This window comes from Neopsephotus bourkii, unplaced genomic scaffold (genome assembly GCF_033783945.1).
Source record: "Neopsephotus bourkii isolate Nb327-2 ecotype Australia unplaced genomic scaffold, CSIRO-AGI_Nbou_v1 NB_1090, whole genome shotgun sequence".
In the NCBI taxonomy this organism is placed as follows: domain Eukaryota; kingdom Metazoa; phylum Chordata; class Aves; order Psittaciformes; family Psittacidae; genus Neopsephotus; species Neopsephotus bourkii.
In genome coordinates this window covers 321,908-348,813 of record NW_026901578.1, presented here as the reverse complement: position 1 = coordinate 348,813, position 26,906 = coordinate 321,908, and the positions used below count along the sequence as shown (strand labels likewise).

Genomic DNA, 26,906 nt, shown 5'->3' with positions numbered 1-26,906 from the left:
TGCCTTACCTCAGACAAAATTTCATTAGCACATCACTTTTGGCATGAGCACTGGGGCTGGCAAACCTCCTGGGAAGCTGGGCTGCCTTCAGCTGACACCCACCCAGCCGCCTATAAATGCCCTCAGCGAGGACACAGCCTGCACTCGCAGTGTCTCCATCAACCTTGCAGCGGCCTTTGCATTTGGGACTGGATCTCCCATTCCTTGCACCATGAGCTGCAGCATCAAGAGAACATCCAGCACCTCTTACCGCAGCGGCGGCGGTGGCGGGGCCTGTGGTGGCGGCAGCGGCCGGAGCTCCTCCGTCTCCTGCAGGCGCTACGCCTCCTCCGTCGTCGGTGGGGGCAGCTATGGGGGGGGAGCCTGTGGCACTGTCTATGGCGGGGGCATGAGCGCAGGCAGCCTCACTGGGGGCTTTGGGGCTTGCATGGGAGGGGGCTTTGGTGGCGGCTTTGCGGGAGGCTTTGGTGCCGGAGGGGACCTCCTGCTCAATGGCAATGAGAAGGTCACCATGCAGAACCTCAATGACCGCCTGGCCGCCTACCTGGACAAGGTGCGAAGGCTGGAGGAGGAAAATGCTCAGCTGGAGCACCACATCCGGGAGTGGTACAGGAAACAAGCTCCCAGTGTTTCGAAGGACTACAGCTCTTACTACCAGACCATTGAACAACTCCAGAACCAGGTAGGATAGCCCTAACTAATGGGGCTCCATCTCCCATATGCTCTTCTCCATTGTAAGCCCTCCTCCTGCCTTCTGGCAATAGCTCCAAAGGGCTGGAAGGGAGCTACTGGGTGGCTTTCCTGGTGCTGCTTCAGGCAGGGAGCTGCTGAGCTGTGCCTCTCACCTCTTGGGCCAGTGAACCCCCACATGAGCAAAGGGGATGTGCTCTGAGGTCAGCCAGCCCAAGGCACCAAGTGCTCCACCAGGCCCGGACCTGTTGGCGCACAGAACTAAAACCCCACATTGCAGAGGTAGCTCCAAACCAGGCGTGTGTGGTTTCCAGTTCTTCCACCTGCTCCCACCCACCTCAGCTGGATGGAACACAAAGCCAAATCACCTGGACTGCAAGATCTGAACTCCCTTTGTCTCTGTACATTCCTATGTCTACTCGATGGAAGGACCCAGGCTGTCTTTACAGTGAGGTTACACCAGTACCAGGAAATCAGGTTAAACAGATCATGAAGAAGCACACTGCAGCAAAAGGCTTCAATACACTCCTTGGGACATTTCTCTAACTTGAGAAGCAAAGAGTAGGGATTCAGAAGGTCGGTCTGTGATAGCCCAAGTGTCCTTGAAAAGTAACTCTGAGGTGTTTCCCTCTCACATGGCCTCTGCATTACTGCAGGAAACAATTCCAAGACCCTCAACAACACCCTGCCAAACCTTTGTTTCTTCTTTCTTCTTCTGGCTGCCTGGAATGCAGAAAGACTTCTCTTCACCTTCCCCTTTTGTAGATCATTGCTGCTACAGTGGAAAATAACAGAATGCTTCTGGACATCGATAACAGCAAGATGACGGCTGATGACTTCAGGATGAAGTGAGTACCTCTCCAGAACCTTGCATGTCTTTCAAATCCTGCTCATAACTTTAGGCAGCACTTCCCTATGTGGTGTTACTGAGTCTTCATGTTTTATTGGGATACCGATCCTGGAAAGATGTATGGCACTGACAGTCATATTCTCATTTCTCCTTTTCTCTGTCTCTCTTGTCTGTGATAAAGGTATGAGAATGAGTTGGTCATCCGTCAGACTGTGGAGGCTGACATCAATGGCTTGAGAAATCTTCTGGATGACCTGACTCTGGTTAGATCTTCCCTGGAATCCGAGCTCGAGTCCCTGAAGGATGAGCTGATTGCTCTTAAGAGAAACCATGAGGAGGTACGATTCAATGATGAATAGTGTGTCCAAGACATAGTCCTGTTATTCTTTAGGGTTCCCAAAGGCAATTCAGCCTAATCTCATGTGATTGTCATCCCTTTGTGCCTTCACACTGCTCTCAACACAGACCCCAACACAACCAATGACCTGGCCTCTTTGCTTCTCTCTTCACACACTCTGCAGGAGATGAGGCAGCTGCAGTCTCAGACTGGAGGTGATGTGAGTGTGGAGGTCAATGCTGCCCCTGGACAAGACCTCACCAAGGTACTCAATGACCTGAGGAACGAATACGAGCAGATCATTGACAAGAACCGCAGAGAGGTGGAACAGTGGTATGAAGTCAAGGTATGTAGCAATGACTGCTCCCACAATGGAGCATGGACGTAGCTCTGATGTAGGCAGCAATGACTGGGGCAGGGGTGGGTGGAATGTCAGGATCTATGGAGCAATGACTCGGATGAATCCATGAGGACAGGCTGAAAGGGAGAGGCTCCCTGGCTGTCCAGCCTCAGCCAGCCAGCCTGCTCCCTGAAGGGACTTTCTCACCCAGAAACTCTGCTTGGCTTTGGCCCTTGCAGATTGAGGAAGTCAACCGCCAGGTCACCTCGAGCAGCCAGGACATCCAGACAAGCAGCCATCAGCTCACGGAGCTGAAGCGTGAAATGCAGAACCTGGAGATCGAGCTGCAGGCACAGCTCAGCACGGTACGTGGGCACGATGCCTGAGGGCCCTTCCCTCCTCCCAGCGGGCAGGGGCACAGCTCTGGTCCTCAACCCCTGCATTCCCACTTGCAGAAAGGCTCTCTGGAGAACTCCCTGGCAGAAACCGAATCTCGCTACGGCTGCCTGCTGCAACAGATCCAAGGGCAGATCAACTCTGTAGAGGAGGAGCTGGCCAGCATCCGCTGTGAGATGGAGAGTCAGAACCAGGAGTACAAGATGCTCCTGGGCATCAAGACCCGCCTGGAGCAGGAGATTGCTCAGTACCGGGCTCTGCTGCAGGAGGGACAGCAGGACATTGTGTATGTATTCCATATAATAATGAGAATAGAAGAAATCTTTGTGTACTTAATTACTAATAGAGAATTCTTGTCCATGGAACTACATCAACACCTTTTTTGACTGAATTTTCATCAGTTACGGGCTTTTTTTTTATGAATTAATTTCTCTCCTTTTATAGTGCCTCTCAAGCAGCTTTCCAAGGAGGTGGAAAATCCTCCCATTCATATTCTTCTGCTTCCTACTCTCATTCCCAGTGTGGTGACATGTCAGGTAAGACAACACTTTGTAAAGGTATGTTTGTTAGTGGGTTACATCTGCCCCAATGACTACATTGGGTTTTGTCAGAAAAAGGGTTTGTATTTGGGCTGGGTAAGACCCAGGAGTGAGAGAACCTCATTGGCTGTGTCATGGAGGAATCAGGGGTTCAAATACAGTTAGTCTTGCCCTTCTCACTACCTAAATGAATACAAACTACAGATTAGAAGCTTTGCAGGATAGGGTTTGGTTTTTTGCTCACTGTAATAAAAAAATAAATACAGATCTGAGAAAGTTCCAAGGGTAGAGCTGGGCTTCGAGCCACTGAGCTTCTCTTGCTAAAAGAGCATGTTAGGTGAAAGGATTAAGTTCAGCAGGAAAGATCAGATCTCCCCTAAGGCCATGATTTGCTCTGATTTTACACAGGACAGGCAAGAGTGTGCTAGAGAAAGAGCACCAGTACTGGCATCCTCCAACCAGACACATTGGACATGGACCATGAGAGCCTGCATCAATTGCTTCTGCAGCATGGCTGATGCAACTGCAGCTCTTTGGATGTTGCACCCCTGCCTCATCACCTTCAGCTATTCTGCACCTCTTGCCTCGCTCAACTTGCCTTTGCTTCTTAGTTTAAGGGCTGCAATTCTGCTGGCAACACGGCTTCTAATAAAATTTACTTCTGCAATGCAAAAATAACAGTGTCTGGAAATGACGTGAACAAACTTGAATGGGTATTATCAAGCTCACCAGCCCATACCAGGCTGTCAATCATCCTTTGTAACTCAGGACAACCTATTTTGCACTACAAAAATGGACACCGTGCTCAGATAATAACTTCTTCCCAAGATGTCACCTCAGTCTCCCTTTGTCAGGTTAAAGCTGTTCTCCCTCGTCCTTTCCCTACAGGCCCTTGATCAATTCTTGACAGAAATCTTCTCCTTCCTCTGAAATTACAACCCATTTACCACACTGTTTTCTAATAGCCACTAAGGATTCCTTCCCAACCCCTTGCCCTGCTGCTGTTCACTAAAGACACTAGGAATGAAGAGTGAAAGGAGAAAGAAAATGCCAATGAGGGAAACTCTCTCAAGATTCATTAACTGTTAATGTACTAAACTGTGCTCAGTGCCACTACCATGACTCATCTGAGCCCATTAACCTCTGGCTTTACTCGGCTCAACATAGCCAGAGTTCCAAAGGGAAGACGTGACTCAGTGTAGATTGTTCCAATCCCCATGGATTTCCTGACATCAAATATTTCTCCACCTTGGACTAGGCAGAGAATTACATATTGCTACCTTCTGTTAGGCAATACAGCCACAAGGCAGTGTGCCTGCTTCCTTCAGTATCAAGCACAAAACCATTCCTAAGGTTTATGGTACAATTTTCAATCTAAATACCAATATAATACCAAGAACCTGAACTGATCAGTACACTCACCTGGCTGATACGCCTTAGAGAAATGAGAGAGACATTTAATCTGCTGAAAGTATTTTCTATATGTAATTTTTCTGCTTAAGAAGATAAAATATGGAATAGAATAGGAGGTGAGAGGGCAACGCTAAATTAGAACAGATACTTTATACATATTTTGCTTTCTAAAGATCACAGGGAAGACCCTTTTCAGTCTATGACTGTGCCTCAGACACACAAAACCAACCAGGTCTCCTTCAGTTACAAGTGCCTCTTCCCTTTACCTATCAATCTAGTAGCTGCTGTTTCATTTAAGACTGAGGGTATTGTTCTGTCAGGGTAATGAAATGAAAAGTTTTCCCATCATAAACAACTTGCAAGAGTATTATTTAGGTCTTCTTTCCATAATCATGTGGATTACAATCACAATTACTCGCGATTATGCCATGATTGCAGTCTGTGGTCAGAATCCACAAAGAAGACACTTTCTATTCATGTTGAAAAACTTAGTTTCCAAACTGACTTTTTTATCCTGTTTCAGGAATTCTTATGAATAAAAGCCTTTCTCCAAAGAAAGGAAAAATCATTTCAGGTTTTAACAGTAAATAAAATGATGTCAAGCAAATGCAAACACAACTTTCATCTCCAAAGGCTGCCAGAATTCATTCAAGTCTCAGCTCTACTTACCATAGCCAGAACAGCTTAAGACATCTTTTTTGAGGTGGGATTATGGACGCTTAGACTGCAGTTAGTGTGTATAAGTAAGTGCTGAAAGGTTATTTTACTTCCTTCTAATTCCCCAGAAGCACAGAGAAGTATCAGGATAATCAAAGCCCAGCCTCCACATGCAGAGTGCCGCAGGGAACACCAGAGCTGCTCTCCCTTTCTCCCCTTCTGAACTGCCATGGAAGGCTGCGGGGTCTCTGGGAAGCAGAGTCTGAAGTTAAATCTGCAAGACCAAAGCTATGCAAACCCTTCAGACTGGAAGAAGTGGGTGTGCTGCAAAGCTGCCAGCAGGATTAGCCCCATGGTAGAGCCCTCCTGCTGCTGACAGTGCAACACCTCTCCCCCCCTTGCCACTGATTCCTGAGGCAATAACCCCCATCTGAGCATGGGGGTACGGCTGGACTCAGGAAAACACAGGGAACATAGCACGGAACGGCCAGAGACACAGCACACCTCACTGCAGCTGGCAGGTCCTCCAGAAACCTTGTCCTGTGCTCAGTCAGGTGTCTTGGTATCGCTGTGTGCTCCTGGCACTCACTTCACTTCATCCACGGTGCTTAGAAAAAGCAATACAGTTGCTTATTATGAAAAGATATACAGGAAAGAAAAGAAAGGGCTTTGGCAAGAAGGAATTTAGAATTCCACTAGTTAACATTGCTGATAATAACAGCATATTCTAACAGGTAGAGAGAAGAAGAGGAAAAGGTTGCTATAGGGAAAGAGCTACATTTCCCCAGGGAATCACTTCTAAGCTTTTCTTTTTCAGTGGTAGGAAGGACCACTGGATAACAATGTAGATGGACTGTGGCACTAAAACAGCTCTCACTTCATGGGAGTTTCTGTAGGGCTACACATGTGCAAGGGTATGGCTCCATCCCAGGGAGTTACGAAAGAGACAAGAACAGAAATCCCTCATCTCTGAACAAAGCCAAGAGATGCACAGGGCAGTGATGCTGAAGGGTGGCGGGCAATGGATGAGGAAGGCACAGATGGAGCTCCTGATGAAACTCATGGGAGTAGCACCCTTCTTACCAAGACCTCAGTTGACTCATTTGTGGTAGAACAGTTAATTACCAGTAATTGTTTCTGAGGCTCTCCTCTCCCTCTTGTGTGACTAAAGACATATCCAGCAATGGCATCCCAGGTTCTACACAGACCACTGACTGCTTTTGGTTCTTTTGCCAATGTAAAGTATCTGTTAGTGGATCTGCATCCAATTTCTCCAGTGAGTAAACAGCACTTGTGGTGTGGTGTAACCCAGCCGCAGCTCAGCCCCACGCAGCCGCTCACTCCCCCCACTGGGATGGGGACAGAATCAGAAGGGGAAATGTGAGAAAACTCCTGGGCTGAGATAAAGGCAGTTCCACAGGTAAAGCAAAAGCTACCTACAGTGTAAAGCAAGGAATTCCTTCAGAGCTTCCCATCGGCAGCTGGGTGTTCAGCCATCTCCAGGACAGCAGGGCTTCATCACACATAATGGTTACTTGGGAACACAAGTACCATCACTCTGAATGCCCCCCCTTCCTGCTTCTCCCCCAGCTTTATATGCTGAGCATGATGCCCTATGATCTGGAATATCCCTTGGGTTACTCGGGGTCAGCTGTTCCGGCTGTGTCCCCTCCCAGCTCCCTGTGCCCCCCAACCCACCTACTAGTGGGGTGAGGCCTTGATGCTGTGTAAGCACTGCTGAGCAGTAACCAAAACATCAAGGCTGTTTCCAGCACACATCCAAAACACAGCCCATGCCAGCTGCTGTGAAGGGAATTAACTCTCCCCCAGCCAAGCCCAGCACTTGGAAAGGCTTCATAACACTGGCACTACAAAAACTCCTCGTTTACAGATGTTCTTAAGGTGCACTATGAGCAGAAAGTCTTGCAGGGGCAGGTATGATTTCAAAGCCCTAACAGTCTCCTCAAAGGGCTGAGGAGCCTCTATCCCTCTACACCAGAAAACCTCTGACTTTTTGTCATTACAGGGATTGGGACTGTTGATGGCACCTTGGGAGACTTGGCTCTGTCTTAGGAAGTCAACTGGCATGTCCAAATGGACTGACAAGAGCCATCTCAGACCAACGAGCTGTGGCAACAGGATGGGGAGCCAAAAATGCACGGGACACATGGCAATGCCTACGAGTTACAAAATAGGAAGTCTAAGTCTTTGTGATACAGCAGTTAGCAAAGTTAGACCAGCTTTTCAAAGAAGAAAAAGAAGAGATGGACAGAGGGACAGAGAACAGGCAGGCCACTGCTGATGGTACGAAATGACAGCATTGGGAAACCTCTGAAATCGTTGGGTCAGATGTTATGATGCAACACTACCGAGCAGCAGACATAAAATCAACACCTCTGGCATTAATGCCAATCAACAATAAGCATCTCATAGGGAAGAAGAAAGGTGCATTTCAACAATCTAATGAGGAAAATATGACTAAGGAATCACACCCTGTGAGAAAATAATTCTTATTTTTTAATAATGATGACTCAGGCTCAGTAACGCATGCAAAGCAACTGGTTCTGATGAGCAGATCAGCAGAGAGCTACCAAGAGAAGAACAATCAGAGCTATAAAGATCAAAGTGTTGCATTATCTTCAGCATATCTATGAAAATGTGGGGGGGGTATCAAGGAGGAGGGTAAATGGTTTTCCACGAGTCTTCAGTCAGCCACAACACGCATCACAGATCTCATAATCCTTGTGGCTAAGAGAGGGAATGTTGCTCCAGCCACAGCTGCAAACTGTGTGTAAGCGAGATCACAAATGCAGAAAGGAACAGTGAAATCAGCTAGGAATATTGAGATGAACTCTCATCAAAGGCTAACTCTCATCTAAAGATGCCCCTTGTCTTAAGAGGCTTAACATTTATGTCCTCCAGAAGTTGCAATGTCAGAGAGACAAGAGAGGGTGAGGGGATCCAAAGGGTCCTGGGGCTGTCTCTGCTATATGAGGGTAAACCCCCTACCATCAGTGGATCACAGTCAATCTCAAAACTCTCTTTTCCATCCAAAGCTTCCTCAATGGAGTCAGCTTCCAGACCCTTTTGCCTTCCATAGATAAAAAGCTCCCTTTAGTTTCCAGCTAAAACACACTCAAACCCAGATGGTGCCTTTCTTATGTGGGGAGCAGGGTTGTCCTTTATCTTACAGAGGCCTGGTAGCTTCTTCCTCAAGAGCAAGCTGATAAACATCTGAGCCTCCATTTTGCTAAGTGGAAAAGAGGAATCCTTTCACTCTCCTCTCCCAGGACAGAGCCAGTGATGCCTTATCCATCCTACACATCTCTTTCAGTGTAAAATAATCTGTGAGTGAGGGGAAATTTACACAAATCACCACTTCAAAACTCCATCATTGCGTACCTATCACTGTGTGAGACATGAGATTAATTCCTGGAAGTGATACTACCAGAGTTGGGTGACAACAGAAATATCATTGCTTCGACAGAGGTTATTCCATTGAGACTTACCACGAAGCATTCTGAAAGGCAGCACCCAGGGTGAGCTTTCTTTGTAGAGAAGGACCTAAATTCATAGAGATTCCATTTCTAAAAGGGTCAGTCACTGGCAGTACTGGAGGCAAAATGGAACAAGAATCACTCTTGGGGTGCCTGAGTTCATATTTCCTCAACTCTGAAATGAAAACAGAGTAACTAGGTGGTGCTTTCACCACCTGCTTGCGGACAAAAAATGACTCCAAAGAACAAAGAAGAGCCATTAAAATGAGTCTCTCTCACTAAGTAGCCAGCAACACACTATCTGAAACAAAATCCAACACACAGCCACCCACCTGAAATTACAGTGTGTGCTTCAGGTGAATCAGCACACAGACACAATACCTCTGGGGAGGGCTGTCCCAAGCCCCAAAAGAAATTCCCCTTAGCACATCACTTTTGGCATGAGCACTGGGGCTGGCAAACCTCCTGGGAAGCTGGGCTGCCTTCAGCTGACACCCACCCAGCCGCCTATAAATGCCCTCAGCGAGGACACAGCCTGCACTCGCAGTGTCTCCATCAAGCTTGCAGCGGCCTTTGCATTTGGGACTGGATCTCTCATTCCTCGCACCATGAGCTGCAGCATCAAGAGAACATCCAGCACCTCTTACCGCAGCGGTGGCGGTGGCGGGGCCTGTGGTGGCGGCAGCGGCCGGAGCTCCTCCGTCTCCTGCAGGCGCTACGCCTCCTCCGTCGTCGGCGGGGGCAGCTATGGGGGGGGAGCCTGTGGCACTGTCTATGGCGGGGGCATGAGCGCAGGCAGCCTCACTGGGGGCTTTGGGGCTTGCATGGGAGGGGGCTTTGGTGGCGGCTTTGGGGGCAGCTTTGGTGCCGGAGGGGACCTCCTGCTCAGCGGCAATGAGAAGGTCACCATGCAGAACCTCAATGACCGCCTGGCCGCCTACCTGGACAAGGTGCGAAGGCTGGAGGAAGAAAATGCTCAGCTGGAGCACCACATCCGGGAGTGGTACAGGAAACAAGCTCCCAGTGTTTCGAAGGACTACAGCTCCTACTACAACACCATTGAACAACTCCAGAACCAGGTAGGACAGCACCAGTAACCAGCTGGAAGGACCAAGGTCTTTCCTCACAATCAGCTTTGTTTTTAAATGAGACACATTACAGCGTCAGGGATACTGCATAAGGACGGTTCTTTATACACTCAGAGTGAAGAAGCCCAGAAAAGTGGGCATCTCCCAGCACAAAAGTTCTTCTATTCTTTCCCTATCAATATATTCTTTCACTAGAATGTTTGGGGAAGCCAAAACCTTGCACACACCAGCTCTTGCTGCATGGCGTAAATTTCTGTGGGCCCTGTGTAACAGCAGGAAACAATTCCAAGACCCTCAACAACACCCTACCAAACTTTGGGCCTCCTTTCTTCTGCTCCTGGAAGCCTGGGACACAGAAAGACTTCTCTCCATCTTTTCCCTTTGTAGATCATTGCTGCCACTGTGGAGAATAACAAAATGGTTCTGGACATCGATAACAGCAAGATGACAGCTGATGACTTCAGGATGAAGTGAGTACCTCTCCAGAACCTTGCATGTCGCTCATTTCATGAATGTTAAGGGATTCTTGGAAGCAGGGTATGAAACCCTGTCCCAGGTGGTGTGATCAAGCCTACACACGGTAATGAAATGAATGTGTAATGCTCCTTCTTTTCTTTTGTGCAGGTATGAGAATGAGTTGGTAATCCGTCAGACTGTGGAGGCTGACATTAATGGCTTGAGAAACATCCTGGATGATCTCACTCGCACTCGGTCTTCCCTGGAATCCGAGCTCGAGTCCCTGAAGGATGAGCTGATTGCTCTTAAGAGAAACCATGAGGAGGTACGATTCTTCAGGGTTCCCAAAGTCACATATCAAGGCAATTCAGCCTAATCTCATGTGATTGTCATCCCTTTGTGCCTTCACACTGCTCTCACCACAGACCCCAACACAACCAATGACCTGGCCTCTTTGCTTCTCTCTTCACACACCCTGCAGGAGATGAGGCAGCTGCAGTCTCAGACTGGAGGTGATGTGAGTGTGGAGGTCAATGCTGCCCCTGGACAAGACCTCACCAAGATACTGAATGACCTGAGGAACGAATACGAGCAGATCATTGACAAGAACCGCAGAGAGGTGGAACAGTGGTATGAAGTCAAGGTATGTAGCAATGACTCTGCTCCCACAATGGAGCATGGACGTAGCTCTGATGTAGGCAGCAATGACTGGGGCAGGGGTGGGTGGAATGTCAGGATCTATGGAGCAATGACTCGGATGAATCCATGAGGACAGGCTGAAAGGGAGAGTCTCCCTGGCTGTCCAGCCTCAGCCAGCCAGCCTGCTCCCTGAAGGGACTTTCTCACCCAGAAACTGTGCTTGGCTTTGGCCCTTGCAGATCGAGGAAGTCAACCGTGAGGTCACTTCGAGCAGCCAGGACATCCAGACAAGCAGCCAACAGCTCACGGAGCTGAGGCGCGAAATGCAGAACCTGGAGATCGAGCTGCAGGCGCAGCTCAGCACGGTACGTGGGCACGATGCCTGAGGGCCCTTCCCTCCTCCCAGCGGGCAGGGGCACAGCTCTGGTTCTCAACCCCTGCATTCCCACTTGCAGAAAGGCTCTCTGGAGAACTCCCTGGCAGAAACCGAGTCTCGCTACGGCTGCCTGCTGCAACAGATCCAAGGGCAGATCAACTCTGTAGAGGAGGAGCTGGCCAGCATCCGCTGTGAGATGGAGAGTCAGAACCAGGAGTACAAGATGCTCCTGGGCATCAAGACCCGCCTGGAGCAGGAGATTGCTCAGTACCGGGCTCTGCTGCAGGAGGGACAGCAGGACATTGTGTATGTATTCTGTTTGCAAATAAGGGCATAAACCCTACTACAATCTTTTCTTTACCGGGACTCACAGAAGACAGAGCAGAATTTTACCAGTCTGTAGCTGAAATCTAAATAGAACAGATATTTTCTCAGGATATGCACTGAAATGTGTATAATGTAAAGATACTAAGCTCATCAAACACAGAGGAAAACACAGAGCACAGTTAGTGACATGTTCAGTTAATGTGTTCCTTTTGGCCTGTTTTGTGCTGAGTGATTCCTTCAGAGGAGACCCCCAGACTGTCCTGTACTGCCTCCTATAAGCAGATGGGCAAGCACAGCTGGGCTGTGAGAGGATAAGAAATATTTCTACAGTCTTTTGTTATTTCTGCTTCTACCACTTTCTAGGAAAATAGAGCTGAAGGGAACAGAATATACAATATACAGAAGTATTGGCAAGGTCCAGGAAAGGCCAAGCTGTTACCTACACATCAGGTCACAGCAGCTCTTTGAGAATGTATTTACCATTCTCTTCATTAAAACTCCTTTCCTTGCACAGAACATCTCAAGGAGCTATCCAAGGAGGGGGAATGTCCTCCCACACTTCTTATTCTACTTCCTACTCTCATGGGCAATCCGGTGACAAGGCAGGTAAGAAACACGTTCCAAAGAGGATCCTAATTTACCCTGCTTCCCTGGCTTTCATATTTTGTGGTTCATTCCTTTTCCTGCTGGTACTACCCCTTTTGCAATCACAATGGGGATTAAAGCATTCACAATCAAATCTCTTAATGTTAAGGTGTCTTGGCTGCAGTTACAGGAATAGGCTAAGCTCCTTTCCCAGGCTTTTGCTAACAGAGATGGACATTTAAATACTGGATACATTTGAAATGTCAGTGCTGCAAGAGACTCTTGATTTCCCCATCAGAGTAATGCTTTCTTCTTTCATTCCACAGGGCAGTCAAGAGTGTACTAAGACACCACCGATGCACTGGTCTTCCCTGATGGAAGAAGCCACCAGAGCACCAGACACAGCAGCACTGCTCCCCTGCCCAGCAAACACTGCCCTACACGTTATCCATGAAGTCAAGATGAATCATTTTTAGGACTCTCCTAAAATTATCTCCTTTTTCCTTTTACACTGTGCTTCATGTGCAGTCACTGTATGTACATGCACTTCTCTGCAGTGCAGTTGGTGATCTACTTTCTGCCTCTAATAAAACTTTACTCTTCTGCAATGCAAAGAAAACTGTGTCCGACAATCTCTTTGGTATATTAATATTGTGTTTAAATGAGATGTACCTTCAGGGAGAAATTAAGGATGGGTGTATATGTAAGATGGTTGCAAAGAAATGTGTGAATCCTAACTCAGATGATGTAGGGATAAAAGATCAGAGAGGAACGAATACATTCACATTAAACTCAAGAGTGACACCTGTAGGAAGAACAAGGGATGGGTAAAGCCCCTTTTCATAGAGTGCATCATCGCAAGGGCTGTGCAAGTCCCTGATCTGCCGGTTCAGCCGCTGATCTGAAACAACGAGGATAAATTATCCCTAGCATTTCATGCAATTTTTGTCAAATCAAAACCATTTTCACTTGGGCCACTGAAGGAGAAATCAATCTTCTCCTGGCAGCTTCCAGATGAGGGCTCTTCCTAAACTTGTTCAATAAAAGCAAAGGATTTGTTCAGGAAATGGGTGATGAGTGTATAAGAAAGAAGTTCTCCTTATAACACTGAGTTCCAGTGTTAGGATTATTCTTCCTGACATGTTGGATGATGTGGGCTCAGGTCCTTTACCTGCTGATTCAGAATGAAGGAACTGTGCTCTCTTACTGCCTAGGCCAGTATTCCCAGCTCCATGGTTCTAGTGCTCTGGAGGGATGGCTGGAGGGTGGCAGGGTAGAGGCAAGGCTCAACCATTCCTACTAAATCTGCTCCCCTTCCTGTAACACCCTGACATTCTTTGGGCTCGACAGAGGAAGACAAATGGGTGCAATATCCCACTCAAACCCCACAAACCCCTGTTTCACCCTTTGATCGGCAGTGGGAGAAAGCAGCTGAACAGGGTCCACCACCTGTGGCTGAGTGACTCAGCTGCCCAGGAACGCAGGGTGGGTCTCACAAGCTTCATTGTTCTCTGAGCAGCACAAGAAGCAATTTTTTATTGTGCCCAATAGCTTTTCCCTTGCCCCTTGGTTTGCAAACAGGTTCAGGTCACGGAAAATATCACCTTCTTGGGTAATTTATTTAAAAAGGCATCAAACTCTCTACATGTTACAAGCCAAAGCTGAATCTTCAGCACAGCAGTAAAGAGAGATGAGTCAGAGAAACTATTTCCCTAGAAAACAAAGGAGATTTGTAAAGTCAAAGCAAAAATGCCTCTCCCGTGAGTCACAGCAGGACTCATGCTCTGACCAAGCTAACAGAGGCTCATGTTCTGCTTTATGCTCCATGTTACTTCTCGTATCAGTCAGTGCTGATTACCTCAAAAACCAGGCCTAAACCTCAGCATCAGCCAGCTAGAATGGACTGTGGGATGAAATACCTTCTCTGACCATAGCTGGAATAGAAAGAATGTTTCTGATCACAGAAAGGAGCTGGGCTGAGCCGAGCCAAGCACACCAGCCTCCGGCTTTCCTTTGGCTTTACTTGGTGGGGTTACTAGTCAGGACTTACCAGGGCATAATCTGCCCACTGTAATATCAAATCCCATCACAACAAGACAGGGTGAGCTGGAATCAGTCTCCATTGGCAGCGCTGACACCAGGGAATGCAGTTCTGCTCCCCTGACTAACTCCACAGCAGAACACTGTATGAGGAACTGGCTTCCTGTGAGTCAGCCAGAGCGTGGTGGTTCCCACAGCATCCTCTAGTGACAAATACAGAAAACACACCACAGGATTTGGGACAGAAACTGTTCAAAACAGTCTCAAAGCTGAATTCAGGCCTCAGACCTGGGAAGCCGTTGGGCCAAGGCAAGAACAGCTCAAACAAGGATAAAATTGGTACGTTTTTCACAGGGGTAACACTGTGATACCAGAGGGGGTAATAAACCAAACAGACAGTAAAATGGTTAGAAATTAATTCATTACAAGGGACAAGGAAAAGAAAAAGGAAACACACATTTCACATAACTCTGCCTGAAGGTTTTGAGTTAATTCCATATGAAATCAGTAAATTCAGGTTCCATCCAAACCTCCTGGATTGTCCTTTCATGCATTCAGTTAGCCTTGAATTTGCTTTGTGTCCGGTTTCAACTCATTTAGCAGCAACAGGGCCTGCTGCAGCCAGCCAGGAGCCTGGAGAGGAGCAGGAGTTTATTAAGGATGAGGCTGAATTAAATGCTGCTGCGTTTAAAAAGGAGGCCTGTAGGGGGGACTGTGGAGATACCGACACTTGGTGCTGTCACTGCTGCCAAAGGTTTTGGACATTGTAATCTTTGGGTGTGTTTGAGTTTCTTAATTCTGGAAATTAATCATCCCCACCTGCACAATGCAACAATTTCAGGAGGTTTGATGAAGGTGAGAGGGGGAAATAAAGAAGAAACCAAACCAAGAGCCTGAAATGAATGGACTGAATTCTCCGAGGGGCTCATGCTGGATGGGGCCATGCAGGACCTAGTCCCACGGGAATGCTGCTGTTTCCAAAGGCTGACAGGCACAGCAGCCTGCTGCTCCTGGGTCTCACAGCTTTGTCTCCTGCACTCCTGGCTCCAAGGACATGGTACCCCCAGGCACAGCCTGGCCAGGCCACTCCACTCCACTCAGCCCTTGCAGGGCAGAGTCCCCCCTGCACCTCCCACCTCAAGGGATGGAAGCAGAATCTGACTGACTGGGCTTCTGGTGAAAAATCGGGTGAAAGGAAGCTACTTCTGTGATACTTCTCACATTTACCAGCCTACCATCATGAAAACAGCAGCAGGAAGTTAACCAAGTACAAACCTTCCTGTAGGAAAACCCTTTCTGTGCTCCAAGCATGGCATTTCTATGAAGTTTCATGTAATACAAAACATCCCAACAAACCTTCACATTTCTTAAGTATTCTCAGTCTATGACAGACATCAAGAGCAAATGCTCTCTGTGAACAAAGAGCGAATGCTCTCTACAGTGAACGTGCAGTTCCAAGAGTGCTGGGGCTGACTCCCGTAACTGTTTTAGTGCTGCCTAAAGAGAAGTTTATGGAGGCTGCAATTAATCCTAATGAGCCACATTTAGGAGCCCACGCTCGGAGCTGCTGGCTCCAGGGAACACCTTTCCCCTGGCACACGCTGCGGTGCTCTCCAGCCCTGGCAGCCGGAGCCAGGCTGCGGATCAAAGGCACTCACAGCCTTATTCATACAACGTTTCTACCGTGAGTTCAGTTCTTTCCCACAACCCCACGTCAGACTGTCAAAAGTTACAGCAGCACCAGAAAGTTCACAGTGATTCCACACAAACAAAAAGATTTTAAACAAATGCTGATGCTTCCTTTCTGTTGAAAATGCTCTTAGGAATCACGTCAGCAGAATCCGAGAGGTTTTATTAGTTACTAAAGATGAACCCATTAGAAAAGAGTGAAAAGGCACTAAGCAGGTATTCCAACCAGCTTGACTTGGGGGTGATGGGCTGCCCTAAACATCTAGGCAGCCAACGCAGACCTTACTTTGTGCTTAAAGAAAGATTTAAAGCTAAATCCAAGTGTCTGAGGCTGCTGGGAAACCACAGGTCTCAGTGCCAGGGCTGCCCAGGAAGGGAACGCACCCAAAACACTGACTGTGACACTGCCTGTAAGCTACTCCTGTGTGAAAACAGAGCAGGCTGTTCAGCATAGTTAGAAATCCCCCTTCTTGCTCCCAAGGGTGTGCGGCCACACTGGGCTGACACCCCAGGGCTGCTGAACACACAGTCACCAGGAGAAAAGCTGGTTTAAAACACCTCCCTGGCAGGAGCTCCTCGAACCAGTGGCTCCGGGACTTGCTCTCATAGAGCAACAGGGCCGGGTTTTCTCACTGAACCTAACAGAGATCTGGAGACTCTAAGAATTTCCCTCAAGCAAAAGCCAGTCTGAAACCATTGCAGGATCAGCACAACTCCAGCCCAGCTGAGAGGATCCAACAGCAGGGTACAAAGAGATCCTCATTTTCTAATTTGATCCAGCACACGTTCCATGCGCACACAGCAAAACCTCTTCCCTTACTGGAAGCTGTGGATTGTCACAATGACCAGAATATGCTCTCATAAAATTATTAAAAGAAATAATAGCATACGGGCATATGAATACAAATCTATGCAAATCTATGAACCCATAACCATAGATCTAAATAATAAAAACACAAGCGTGCTCTCCACATGTTTTACAGACACAAATAGAATAAAGCAGCTCATCTCTCTGTGTATGAATCCAGCCTGCTCTGTGTTTCTAGCAAGTCTGGGATTATATTTTGTGTAGCAGGAATTTTCCATGTGGCCTATGGGAACCCCCGCCCCGGGGCCCTCCTGCATGTGAATCAGGCAGCGCTGCAGCTGGCGCGGCCAGCATCCAACACGGATTTGCTTCCTCTGAAGCCAGGGACAGGTTCAGTCTATTTGCTTTTGGCACTACCTGCAGAGCTGCCTGCAGAAACCTGACTTGGAACCCGGCCTCTCAGCAGTTAGACCTTGGACTCAATAGTAGTTTCCAGCCCCATCATACCTTGCTGAGATTTACCAGTCAGATAACAGCATGAAGGAAGTATAAAAATACAGCCGGTGACTTATCTTTCATTCATCAGAGCTTGGTGTCTTAACTGATCCTTTCTTCCCACACCAGTTTTAATCCTGCTAGAACAAAATCTATTGCCTTTCCTAGCTCAGGTACTTCACTCCCTGGTGTGCACTAGAATGATAGTTCTGGATTGAGAGGGAAGTCAAGAGTTTAAAGGTATTTCTGTTTCTAGGGAAACAGAGACAACACTGAGGTATTGCAAAAGCACACACCATGTCCAGCTTCAAGGAGTTAAGTATTTGCACTGCTCTCAGCTATTGAAGTGTTTATGATTCGTTGCATGTTTTCCTCATACTGATCCCTTCCAGGACCTCACTTCTCATCCCTTTCACTGCAGACACAGGGCACCTCATGTGTGTTTCTTCACCAAATCACATTCCCTCTGCTTTGCCAAACTAGCATTTTTGAGGAAGAGAACATTGCTGCTCCCTGCCCCTGCACCCCCTCCTTCCAACTGCTCCCAGCCCGGTGCATGTGCTGGGACCTGCCTCGCAGCACATCAACACTCTTGTCTTTGGATGTGCTGGCACAGTCAGTGAAAAGATGGCAACGCGAGGCTTGTGAGGATTACGAAAAAGATTAATGATGGGATATAAAAGCAAGAAAGCCAAGAATTGTAGCTTCAGCTGACATTCAACACCGTTATTTTAGTCCCAGCCACAGAGGACTCCTTGTTATCATTGGTTCTGCTCATGACAAGGCTGAAAGAAAAAAAAACAACAGAAAGTTTGTGTTTGAATTAAAGTGATTCAAAGGTTTCATGGCCATGATCTTCAGGAGGAGAGCAAAGCCTGTGAAGCTGGCGCTTTAAGAAGGCAAATGACACGATCAGCAGGGTGGGACAGCCAAAGCTTTCATGCGCAAGAGAAGAGATGAAGACTGAGAATGTGCACACAGAGGAGTCCAGAAGCCCATTTTCACTGATGGAAGCAGAGGCAGAAAGAATGAATTCTCAGAAGGGATAAACACTTGAAGATTGCCAAGGTGAATTCAGAATGATAACCTGGCTTTGCTCATTCGTCCACAGAGGCATCTGTGGAATCTCAGGCACTGATAAAGTAGGTTAGAATGTTCACAGAGTTCATTTCGTTGTAAGTGCATTGGCGGTCCCTAGAAGCAAATCGAGCAGGATGTGAGAAGAGTGAAGTATTCACCAGTGTCACTCATGGACAATAAAAAACGGGTTTCAGGACAATGAGTAAAAATACCCTGAAATAATGTGAACGCTGACAGAGCAGCAGTGACAAGTAACACAGAGCAGGCAAAGGAGACGCAGAACCAGGCCTCAGGCAGGAGCTCAGCCATGCTCTGCTTCCACCAGCCTTCTGGATGACTTTACCTTAAAAAAATGTGTCTCTCCTTCATGTGCTTATCTCCCTCTGATAAGATGCAGATAAAGGAAATTCCCTCTGTTAGCCATCCCTTGTATTTTCTTTAGGGGAAAGCTGACCCGGTAATAAATTAGGCTTATTGCAGTGGGAGGAAAAAAAGACCTACGTGGAATGATAAAAGCACATTCTTCCTTAGCAAATACTTTGCCACACTAAAGGCTTTTTCCAAGCTTTAAATTTTACGTTATCACCTCCAGAGAGTCCAAACTAAAACAAGCACATGCAGCACATGGTGGTAAAAGACAGATGGAAAGTTAAAAGAAAACCAAAAGCTTTCTGAAAATTTAGGATGCAGTTTTAGTGAAAATGCTGCTTGAGAGACTGATTTGATACTGGAAGCTTAGGATACATTTGGTGGTATAAATGAGATTCAATAGTAACTCCATTGGACAGTGTCTCCCAAGCTGCTCCTCTCCTGACACCTCCAGGTGTACTTTCAAGCTGTCATGAAGAATTACAGTTCAGGTTGGGGGAACTTTTTCCCCATGGGTTGAAGCAAACCCTGCACGCTGCCAGTGTTCTTACAGTGCAGTCTGTTGCGCCTTCACTCAGGGGGTATCAGAGGGAATGCAGAGCACTTCCAGATCCCAGCTTTCATGAGCTGGATCATAAAATATTAGGCAGCATCATACATGTGCATTTCATTTTGCAAAACCCAAAATACACTACTTGGAGGTCCTGACATGGGAGTCGAGGCAGGAGTACCAAGAGGGAAGGATGTTCCTCTCTCCTTGCAGCAAGAGAGGAAGCAGACTACACTGGTATCTGTTCTTCTTTAAGCTTCCCGCATGGCTGTGCAGTGAAGAAAAGCATACGGCATATTTAACTGGATTTAATGTTTTAACAATGAAATACCTGTTCTTCTGAAGCTCTCCTGTCTGCAGGCAGACTGTAACTGCTGCTATTATTCCACTTATGCACAGGCCTTGGAACAGTTACCTGCTGGGCTGGTTTTTCCTACCCAGGGCTGAGGAGGACATTCAGATCTATAGGAGATCTGAATGACAAATTGAAGGGCTCCTGTACACCTAGGAAAGGCTGTACAGCCTCTGCAGAAAGAAAAGCACTGGGCTGTGCTGTGCCCAGGCTGCACAGCCCAATGGAGCTTGGTTTACACACTGTATTTGTATGTATCAAGTACTACACAGTGTGCCTGAGTCACTGCACAATTCCCCTTCCTGCTCCAGCCTCAGAATTAGATACAGACCAACGGGGGTGCTGAGCAGGTGCCTTGGCCAGCTTCCAGGCTGTGTATTTGTTCTTTTACCCTCCCTGTATTTGCCCTGCAGTTGGACATTTCTCTCTGTACACAATGAGCACAGCACTAATGGGTGGTGCAGAAAGGCCCCCGCACAGAGTACTCATTTCACTTGGCTTATCTTTAATTCTTTCTGTTTGTATTAAATGCATTTCTCATTGAAACATCACTTCATGCAAAGTTCTGTTCAGTGGGAACACTTGCTGGTAGAATTCCTGCTGGCTCTGGTGCCTCCTTGAAGCTGCAGGTGCAGGAAGGGCAGCTCACTTCCTCCTCCTTCAAAGAGCTCCTCTGAGGAAAACCAGGATCCTTCAGACCAGGCATGCTGTCTGTCAGCCCCCATCTTCTACTGTCAGCCCAAAAGGAACAAAGAGCAGAAAAGAAACAGTGAAGATGTTACTTCTGAAAGAGCTTTTCTGAGGGGAAGTAAGCAAAAGAGAGGGGTGGGAACCTGTTTTATCCAGGTCCACACACGTTCACCATTTGGGCTCCTTTCAAGCTCCGCTATCAGCCTAACAATACTAACTCCCTCTTTCCTGAGCTCACATGAAGAAGGTTTTTGTGTGCCTTGGCTGTGGGTAGGTGCTGGCTGCAGCAGGACGGGCACTCCAGCCCTTTGTCTCCATGTGGCTAAACTGTAACTAGACTGAAGAATGCTCCCCGCAGGGGGGGGACCTGCTCTGAACCCCACCTTCCGCCTCAAGAGGCAGCAGTCAGGGGGAGGGAAGCAGCACCTGTATGTGAAGGTATTTGGGAACGAAACGGCCCACTGCACTGCTGCTGACCAATGAGAGGGATTGCCGTGCTGGCAGAAGGCTTCAGGCTGATAAATTCCATGGGTCTCAGATAACACATTCTGGAGACAACTCCCATTGTAGCAGGCATAAAAGAGCTGTGGTGGGGGAGCAGAGACACTCCTGCTGCAGGATCACCGACTGTGGGAGCCAAGGCTTCAGTCAGGTCCTTGCTGTTTCTTACCATGGCCAGTTACAGCTTCAGGCAATTTTCCTCTTCAGTGGCAGGGGGCCCTGGCATCTCCTCAACCCGGTTCGGAGGCTCCTTCAGGGCCCCCAGCATTCACGGGGGCTCTGGAGGCCGGGGGGTGTCAGTCTCTTCTGCTAGGTTTGTCTCTTCTGGCCTAGGAAGCAGCTTGGGAGGGGGATATGGAAGTAGTTTCAGCAGCAGCTTTAGTGGTGGGTTTGGTGGAGGTCTGGGTGGTGTGGATGGCCTCCTCTCGGGCAATGAAAAGGCAACTATGCAAAGCCTGAACGAGCGCCTCGCATCCTACCTGGAGAAGGTGCGAGCCCTGGAAGAGGCAAACTCGGATCTTGAAACTAAAATCCGAGACTGGTACCAAAAACAAGGCCCAGGCCCAGCTCGGGACTACAGTGCTTATTACAACACTATTGAAGACCTTCGAGACAAGGTAGGTGCTAATATTTATTTCAAATCATCTTAGATTTGCACTTAAGTGGGAAGCATAAAAACCCGAGAACACCCAGAAGGCATTGCGGTGTCTGGAAAGGAGAGGAGGATGAAATGAGTGTGCAGGGATTGGGCAAGGAAAGGAAATCACCAGCATGGAATTACCTACTCTTCAAGTATTAGCCAAGAGGATGTGCAGAGCAGTCAGTCCGAGATGCCTTAGTACTTAATTCTCTGATAAAAGCATCTATGTATTTATATATACACACATATACACACTTGCTGGCCATCTACACGTATATGATCTTTGAATAGATGCGTGGCCATATATATTCTGATAAACATAAAGAGAGTCAAACAGTGACAGCAACCTGCCTGCCTCCATAAGCTGCTTCATGCCACACAGCCTGAAGAACCTGAGGCACACATACACTGCTTTAACAGGAACAATACAAATCTGTGAAGTAGTTTTGTAAATGTGGAGATAGTGGCTCAAAATTTCATCATCACAGATTTATTTTTCTTTCATGCTTCACTTCCTTAAGCTTGGAACTGAAGTATTGCAGTAGAGGTGCTGAAACACTCGGCTTATGCAAGAAGGAAGTGGCAGACATGCAGTATCAATCCCACATCTAAATGTAGGATTTGCCCCAACAGCTCATGGGTACCTGATAACAGATTACTTGGAGATGATGCACACCCTGGAAAACAGAGGTAGCAGCTGATTAAGCTATATAAATAAATGAATGAAAACTGGAGGTTCAGTTTTCCCTGCTCAGCCTGGAGGTCATGACCATTCCCACACTTTCTCCTTGCTTCAGTCATTCACATTCTGCACTGAATTTAAACCTGAGCTAACTGGACAGGCAGAACTGGCAATGAGATTTCCTCCTTATGTCTTTTACTCCCCTTAGTTAGGGGAGAGAAAATGTTGCTCCTGATGGTTTTGTGGGTAACTTTCTGAGTTTTAAAAGTGGCTGTCAAAACCAGACACGATTTCTAGGTAAAAATTAACAGGGATTATCTCTAAATAAACAAAATTTCCTGTAGAGGCTTTCATGAGGCATTAGAAGAATCAATAAACACTACCCTGGATACTCTAGGAAATAAAAATGCGTTCAGAGACTGGGCAAATGAAATATGACCTCCTATAGTTTATGATACACAAAATGTCGTTTGTTTTAAAACCATACAGACCTTGTAACCGCTTCCCACTGCTAAGAAAACATGGCATGAGAACAGCTTCTGCTAGGAGTCTGCAGGCCTGGCTGCCCTGCAGCCCTACAGGGAACTGCTTTCTTATTGCAGTCCTCCCCCCAGGCTCACCAAAATCCTCTCCCTGTAAGACAGCACGTGGTTATGTCTCACTGTGGTACTTGTTGCTAAAAGCCTCTTCATATGCCAGATAAGAGGAAGAGGATGTACCCATACCCTACACTCATGGCTGAAGTGTGGTGATAAACCTGTGCTATGTATTCGTTGTAGATCATTGATACTTCCCTACCGAAACCAAATGAAATACGCTTTTATTTGGTGCAGCTGCAAATGAACCAGGATCTTAACTCTTTTGTCTTCACATCAGGGCAGAACACACACAGTTGTTTCAGCCTCAGCAATGAACTCCTTTTGTTTGTAGATCCTTGATGCCACTATCGACAATGCAAGGATGGTCCTGCAGATTGACAATGCCAGGCTGGCTGCTGACGACTTCAAAACCAAGTGAGTCATTCCTCACAGGAAAAAAGTAAAAACCCTTGTTAAGCTAAAGGGCAGTAGCTGTGAAAGAGAAAGGAATGCCTATAAAATCTCTGTATGAGCACTAGTTTGAACCAGTACTTGGAAGTACAGCCCTTTATGCATTTACCATGGAAAATTTGGTATTGTGTAAGATACGTGGAGAAGTTTAATGCTGGGCAACATTTGCTACATCACAAACCCCACAAACTCAGAACCATCTACAGCAAGCGATGCTTGTGGTGGTGGGCTGGCTCAGTCAGCTCACCTGCGCAGCCTGGCTTTGCTTTGTCAAGGTTTGAGACGGAGCAGGCTCTGCGCATGAGTGTGGAGGCCGACATCAACGGCCTGCGCAGGGTCCTGGATGAGCTGACCCTGGCCAGGGCGGACCTGGAGCTGCAGATTGAGAACCTGAAGGAGGAGCTGGCCTACCTCAAGAAGAACCACGAGGAGGTAAGAGAAAGTGTGAAAGTGACATTAGAAAAGCAGCATGTTTAAATGGGGAGTCCCCCAGGATTGTCCTGGGCTCTCCAATAGTGAAGGCAAGATTTCTGTGTAGACTGGGAAACTAAAGATCCCCTTGCAAGTATTGGAGGGGAGTCAGTCAGAAAGAACGGAGGGTTCGTACGTTTTCAGTTTATGATTGTACCCTCTTTTGTCTTCCTTTGCCATGTCCACACAGGAAATGAGTGCCCTGGGAGGGCAAATAGCTGGCGAAGTCAGTGTTGAACTGGACTCTGCTCCAGGCATTGACCTGTCCAAGATCCTGGCTGACATGAGAGACCAGTATGAAGTCATGGCTGAGAAGAACAGGAAGGATGCTGAGGCCTGGTTCCACAGCAAGGTAGAAAAAACTGCCCACTGTACAAATAACAAAACAATCCAAGGAACAAAACTGCTGTGAAAGCCTTAGGGCCAGTGCTTGGAGGCCCCGTATTTCTCCTGTAATGTGTTCTCTGTTTCAGACTGAGGAGCTGAACCGGGAAGTCGCTATCAACACTGAGCAACTTCAGAGTAGCCAGTCTGAAGTCACTGACCTGCGACGCACCCTCCAAGGACTGGAGATAGAACTTCAGTCCCAGCTCAGCATGGTACGTTACAACCCTCACTGCATGGGCATCCCCCCCTGGAAGGGTACCTATTCCCCTCCCTCCACACCGTCCTGAACCTGCCTGCAACCTTTCTGTGGTCTCCCTCCACCCCCTTGCATGCAGAAAGCAGCTCTGGAGAGCACCCTGGCAGACACGGAGGGGCGATACAGCGCCCAGCTCGCGCAGATCCAGGGCCTCATTGGCACTGTTGAGGCGCAGCTGGCTGAGCTCCGAGCGGACATGGAGCGCCAGAACAGCGAGTACAAGATCCTCATGGATATCAAGACTCGCCTTGAGCAAGAGATTGCTACTTATCGACAGCTCCTGGAAGGCCAGGAGTCCCAGTAAGTAACTGCTCACTGCAGAAAACCTTTCTGCTTAGCCCCATGCCATGATTCTCCTTAGTCACAGCACCACAGGAAATATAACCTGCAACAGTCCTGGGCTTCTACAGTTTTCCTGGACCATGGTGGAGCTAGAAATGTTACAATTCCCATTCACACTGAGCTCCTCAAAGAGCTGATGAACAAAAAGGCGAACTGACAAGTAGCACTAGAGCTTAAATGCAACTAACAGTTAAAGTGGGAACTCGGAATTATCTGCTTGACAGTCAGGCAACAGTGCAGCCAGTAATGTTTTACAGAACAGAAGGATTAACACCAAGTTCCCGTAAACTTCCCGTTACCAGTTAAATAGCTCTTGCCTCAGAGTAATCTGTGTGGAAGAGGATACTCACAAGGGAAGGCAGACAAGCCACTGCAGCCAGCCATGGGGTGGACCTCCCACATGGGAACCCAGTTACTGCCAGTTCCCAGAAAGCCTCAAGGAGGAAAATATCTCATAACCTGGAACAAAAAGAAGGAGTTGAAGGATTTTTATTTCCTCTCTTCCTTCTTTTCCATAATTTTCTTTTCTCACTGCAGTTGTTAAAAGATATGTTTCCTACAATAATTCTCTCTCCTGAGCTGAAAGGGAGAGCACGGAGATGACCATCCCTTTACTGTCCATATACAAAATGTGCCTGATTGATTGTAGAGAATGTGCGTTCGTGCAGCCTCATCCCAGGCAGCATTTGATGTGTTTCCTTTCAACTGTTCTCTCTCTGTTCTACAGGATGTTTGGCTCCTCTTCTGGAACTGCTGGTAAGAATCCCTGCTCTTTCAGGAAACCTTTACATTGTGCATTAATGGTAGTTGTGTCCTTTATAGAGAATGGGCTGCTGCACTGATCTGTGTCACAAAAAAAAGATCTGATAAGTACCAAATTATGACTCTGGGCAGAATTTAGCAAATTTCAGTCTTTAAAAGATGTTACACATCTGAAAACAATCTCTGGCTATGCTACAGGAAAGATCAAGTAAAGCTCAAAAGGGTTAATCATTCCCCCACATGAAAGGGTACAAGAGATTTAAGCTTGGCCAGCTCAGGGGAACTGTATGAACACGCAAGTCAAACTTGCCTTGAGCTTTTAAAGGTCTGCTATATTGTAAAGGTGATGTATGATTCAAATCGATGCTATGAAGAAGCTTCTGAGAGATGGGAATGAGAGATGAGACATAAACTAAGCTCAGTGCCCATTGCAGTGTGTGTGTGTTACACCGAAGTGATCACTGTTCTTTCTCTTCGTATTATTGTAGACAAAAGAGACAAGCTGGCAGACAGAAAACAGCTCTGAAATCCTCCAGATGTCACCCTCAAAATGAGAAAAAGCAGACACCACAGGGGAATTGAAACTGAGGAATCACTCTGCACTGCTGGAAATTACTGTCTGAAAGCACAGAGAATTCTTGGCCACACTGAATTTTGGTAGATTGATCATGTAGTGGTGATTAGTTTGTGATTTGGGTTAGCTTTTCAATTAGGTCTAGATCTTTCCTGTACTGAACTGCTGTATCTACTCTAATAAAGATGACCTTTTTCTGCAATCTTAGCTTCTTCGGGGTTATACAATAATTATTCCTGAAGGTATTAGTCCTGAAGTTTGGCTTTCATCAGGCAGTAAATAACCAGCCAGCCTCCCCAAGAGGTTAATGTTCACAGTGGCTGGAGCTCCATCTTCAGTGCCTTCCAGACCCTCTTGCTGGTGGGGGCTCTGAATAGGGAGGAAATGAAATCCTCAGCCCCTCAGAGTGGGGGATAGAGAAGTGAGCTCGGCTCCTACCAGCAGCAGCTATGCACTCTGCAGAGCAGCCCTGAGGTGTCCAGTCATTCTGATAAGAAGTAAGAGCTGGGAGATGAAACATGAAGCTGATAAAATGACTTGAAGATAACTCCTGCAGAAACAAACAATGAGAAACAGCTGTGAGACTTCACTCACTGAGTTCACACCGAGGTAACAAACCTTCAGTATCAATTTTAGCCACCTTCACTCTCACACCACTGAGAGGGTATTATATATTATCTGAATTTCTAAATGTGATCACTTTTCACAGAATCCCAGAATCCCAGCCTGGTTTGTGTTTGAAGGGATGCTTATCCAGTCCCAGCCCCTTGCTCCAAGCCCCTGTGTCCAACCTGGCCTTGAGCACTGCCAGGGATGGGGCAGCCACAGCTTCTCTGGGCACCCTGTGCCAGCGCCTCAGCACCCTCACAGGGAAGAGCTTCTGCCTAAGAGCTCAGCTCAGTCTCCCCTCTGGCAGGTTCAAGCCATTCCCCTTGGCCTGTCCCTACATCCCTTGTCCCAAGCTCCTCTCCAGGTTTCC

The 26,906-nt window shown here is 47.4% G+C and overlaps 3 protein-coding genes across 3 annotated transcripts; all 3 read left to right on the top strand.

Annotated features, from left to right (window-relative positions):
• The first annotated feature begins 211 nt into the window (after positions 1-211).
• LOC133217062 (keratin, type I cytoskeletal 13-like) lies at positions 212-3,281 on the top strand. Its single transcript, XM_061362192.1, has 7 exons — positions 212-682; positions 1,456-1,538; positions 1,722-1,878; positions 2,062-2,223; positions 2,457-2,582; positions 2,673-2,899; positions 3,058-3,281. The coding sequence occupies exons 1-7, from the start codon at positions 212-214 to the stop codon at positions 3,203-3,205; spliced, it is 1,374 nt and encodes a 457-aa protein (XP_061218176.1). The 3' UTR covers positions 3,206-3,281.
• A 6,046-nt stretch (positions 3,282-9,327) lies between these two features.
• Positions 9,328-12,752, top strand: LOC133217061 (keratin, type I cytoskeletal 16-like). Its single transcript, XM_061362191.1, has 8 exons — positions 9,328-9,798; positions 10,195-10,277; positions 10,432-10,588; positions 10,745-10,906; positions 11,142-11,267; positions 11,358-11,584; positions 12,120-12,211; positions 12,517-12,752. The coding sequence occupies exons 1-8, from the start codon at positions 9,328-9,330 to the stop codon at positions 12,534-12,536; spliced, it is 1,338 nt and encodes a 445-aa protein (XP_061218175.1). The 3' UTR covers positions 12,537-12,752.
• Positions 12,753-20,730: 7,978 nt separating this feature from the next.
• Positions 20,731-26,134, top strand: LOC133217060 (keratin, type I cytoskeletal 19). The gene is made up of 8 exons (XM_061362190.1): positions 20,731-21,381; positions 23,017-23,099; positions 23,411-23,567; positions 23,797-23,958; positions 24,080-24,205; positions 24,329-24,549; positions 25,319-25,347; positions 25,842-26,134. The coding sequence occupies exons 1-8, from the start codon at positions 20,935-20,937 to the stop codon at positions 25,877-25,879; spliced, it is 1,263 nt and encodes a 420-aa protein (XP_061218174.1). The 5' UTR covers positions 20,731-20,934; the 3' UTR covers positions 25,880-26,134.
• The last annotated feature ends 772 nt before the right edge of the window (positions 26,135-26,906 follow it).

Bases quoted from the DNA above. Each gene is read 5' to 3' on its own strand.
- LOC133217062 (XM_061362192.1), top strand. From the start codon at position 212: ATGAGCTGCAGCATCAAGAGAACATCCAGCACCTCTTACCGCAGCGGC. The intron at 683-1,455 runs GTAGGATAGCCC...CCCCTTTTGTAG, and splicing joins TTGAACAACTCCAGAACCAG to ATCATTGCTGCTACAGTGGA. The intron at 1,879-2,061 runs GTACGATTCAAT...CACACTCTGCAG, and splicing joins TTAAGAGAAACCATGAGGAG to GAGATGAGGCAGCTGCAGTC.
- LOC133217060 (XM_061362190.1), top strand. From the start codon at position 20,935: ATGGCCAGTTACAGCTTCAGGCAATTTTCCTCTTCAGTGGCAGGGGGC. The intron at 23,100-23,410 runs GTGAGTCATTCC...TGCTTTGTCAAG, and splicing joins GCTGACGACTTCAAAACCAA to GTTTGAGACGGAGCAGGCTC. The intron at 25,348-25,841 runs GTAAGAATCCCT...GTATTATTGTAG, and splicing joins CTCCTCTTCTGGAACTGCTG to ACAAAAGAGACAAGCTGGCA.
- LOC133217061 (XM_061362191.1), top strand. From the start codon at position 9,328: ATGAGCTGCAGCATCAAGAGAACATCCAGCACCTCTTACCGCAGCGGT. The intron at 11,585-12,119 runs GTATGTATTCTG...TTCCTTGCACAG, and splicing joins GAGGGACAGCAGGACATTGT to AACATCTCAAGGAGCTATCC. The intron at 12,212-12,516 runs GTAAGAAACACG...TTCATTCCACAG, and splicing joins GCAATCCGGTGACAAGGCAG to GGCAGTCAAGAGTGTACTAA.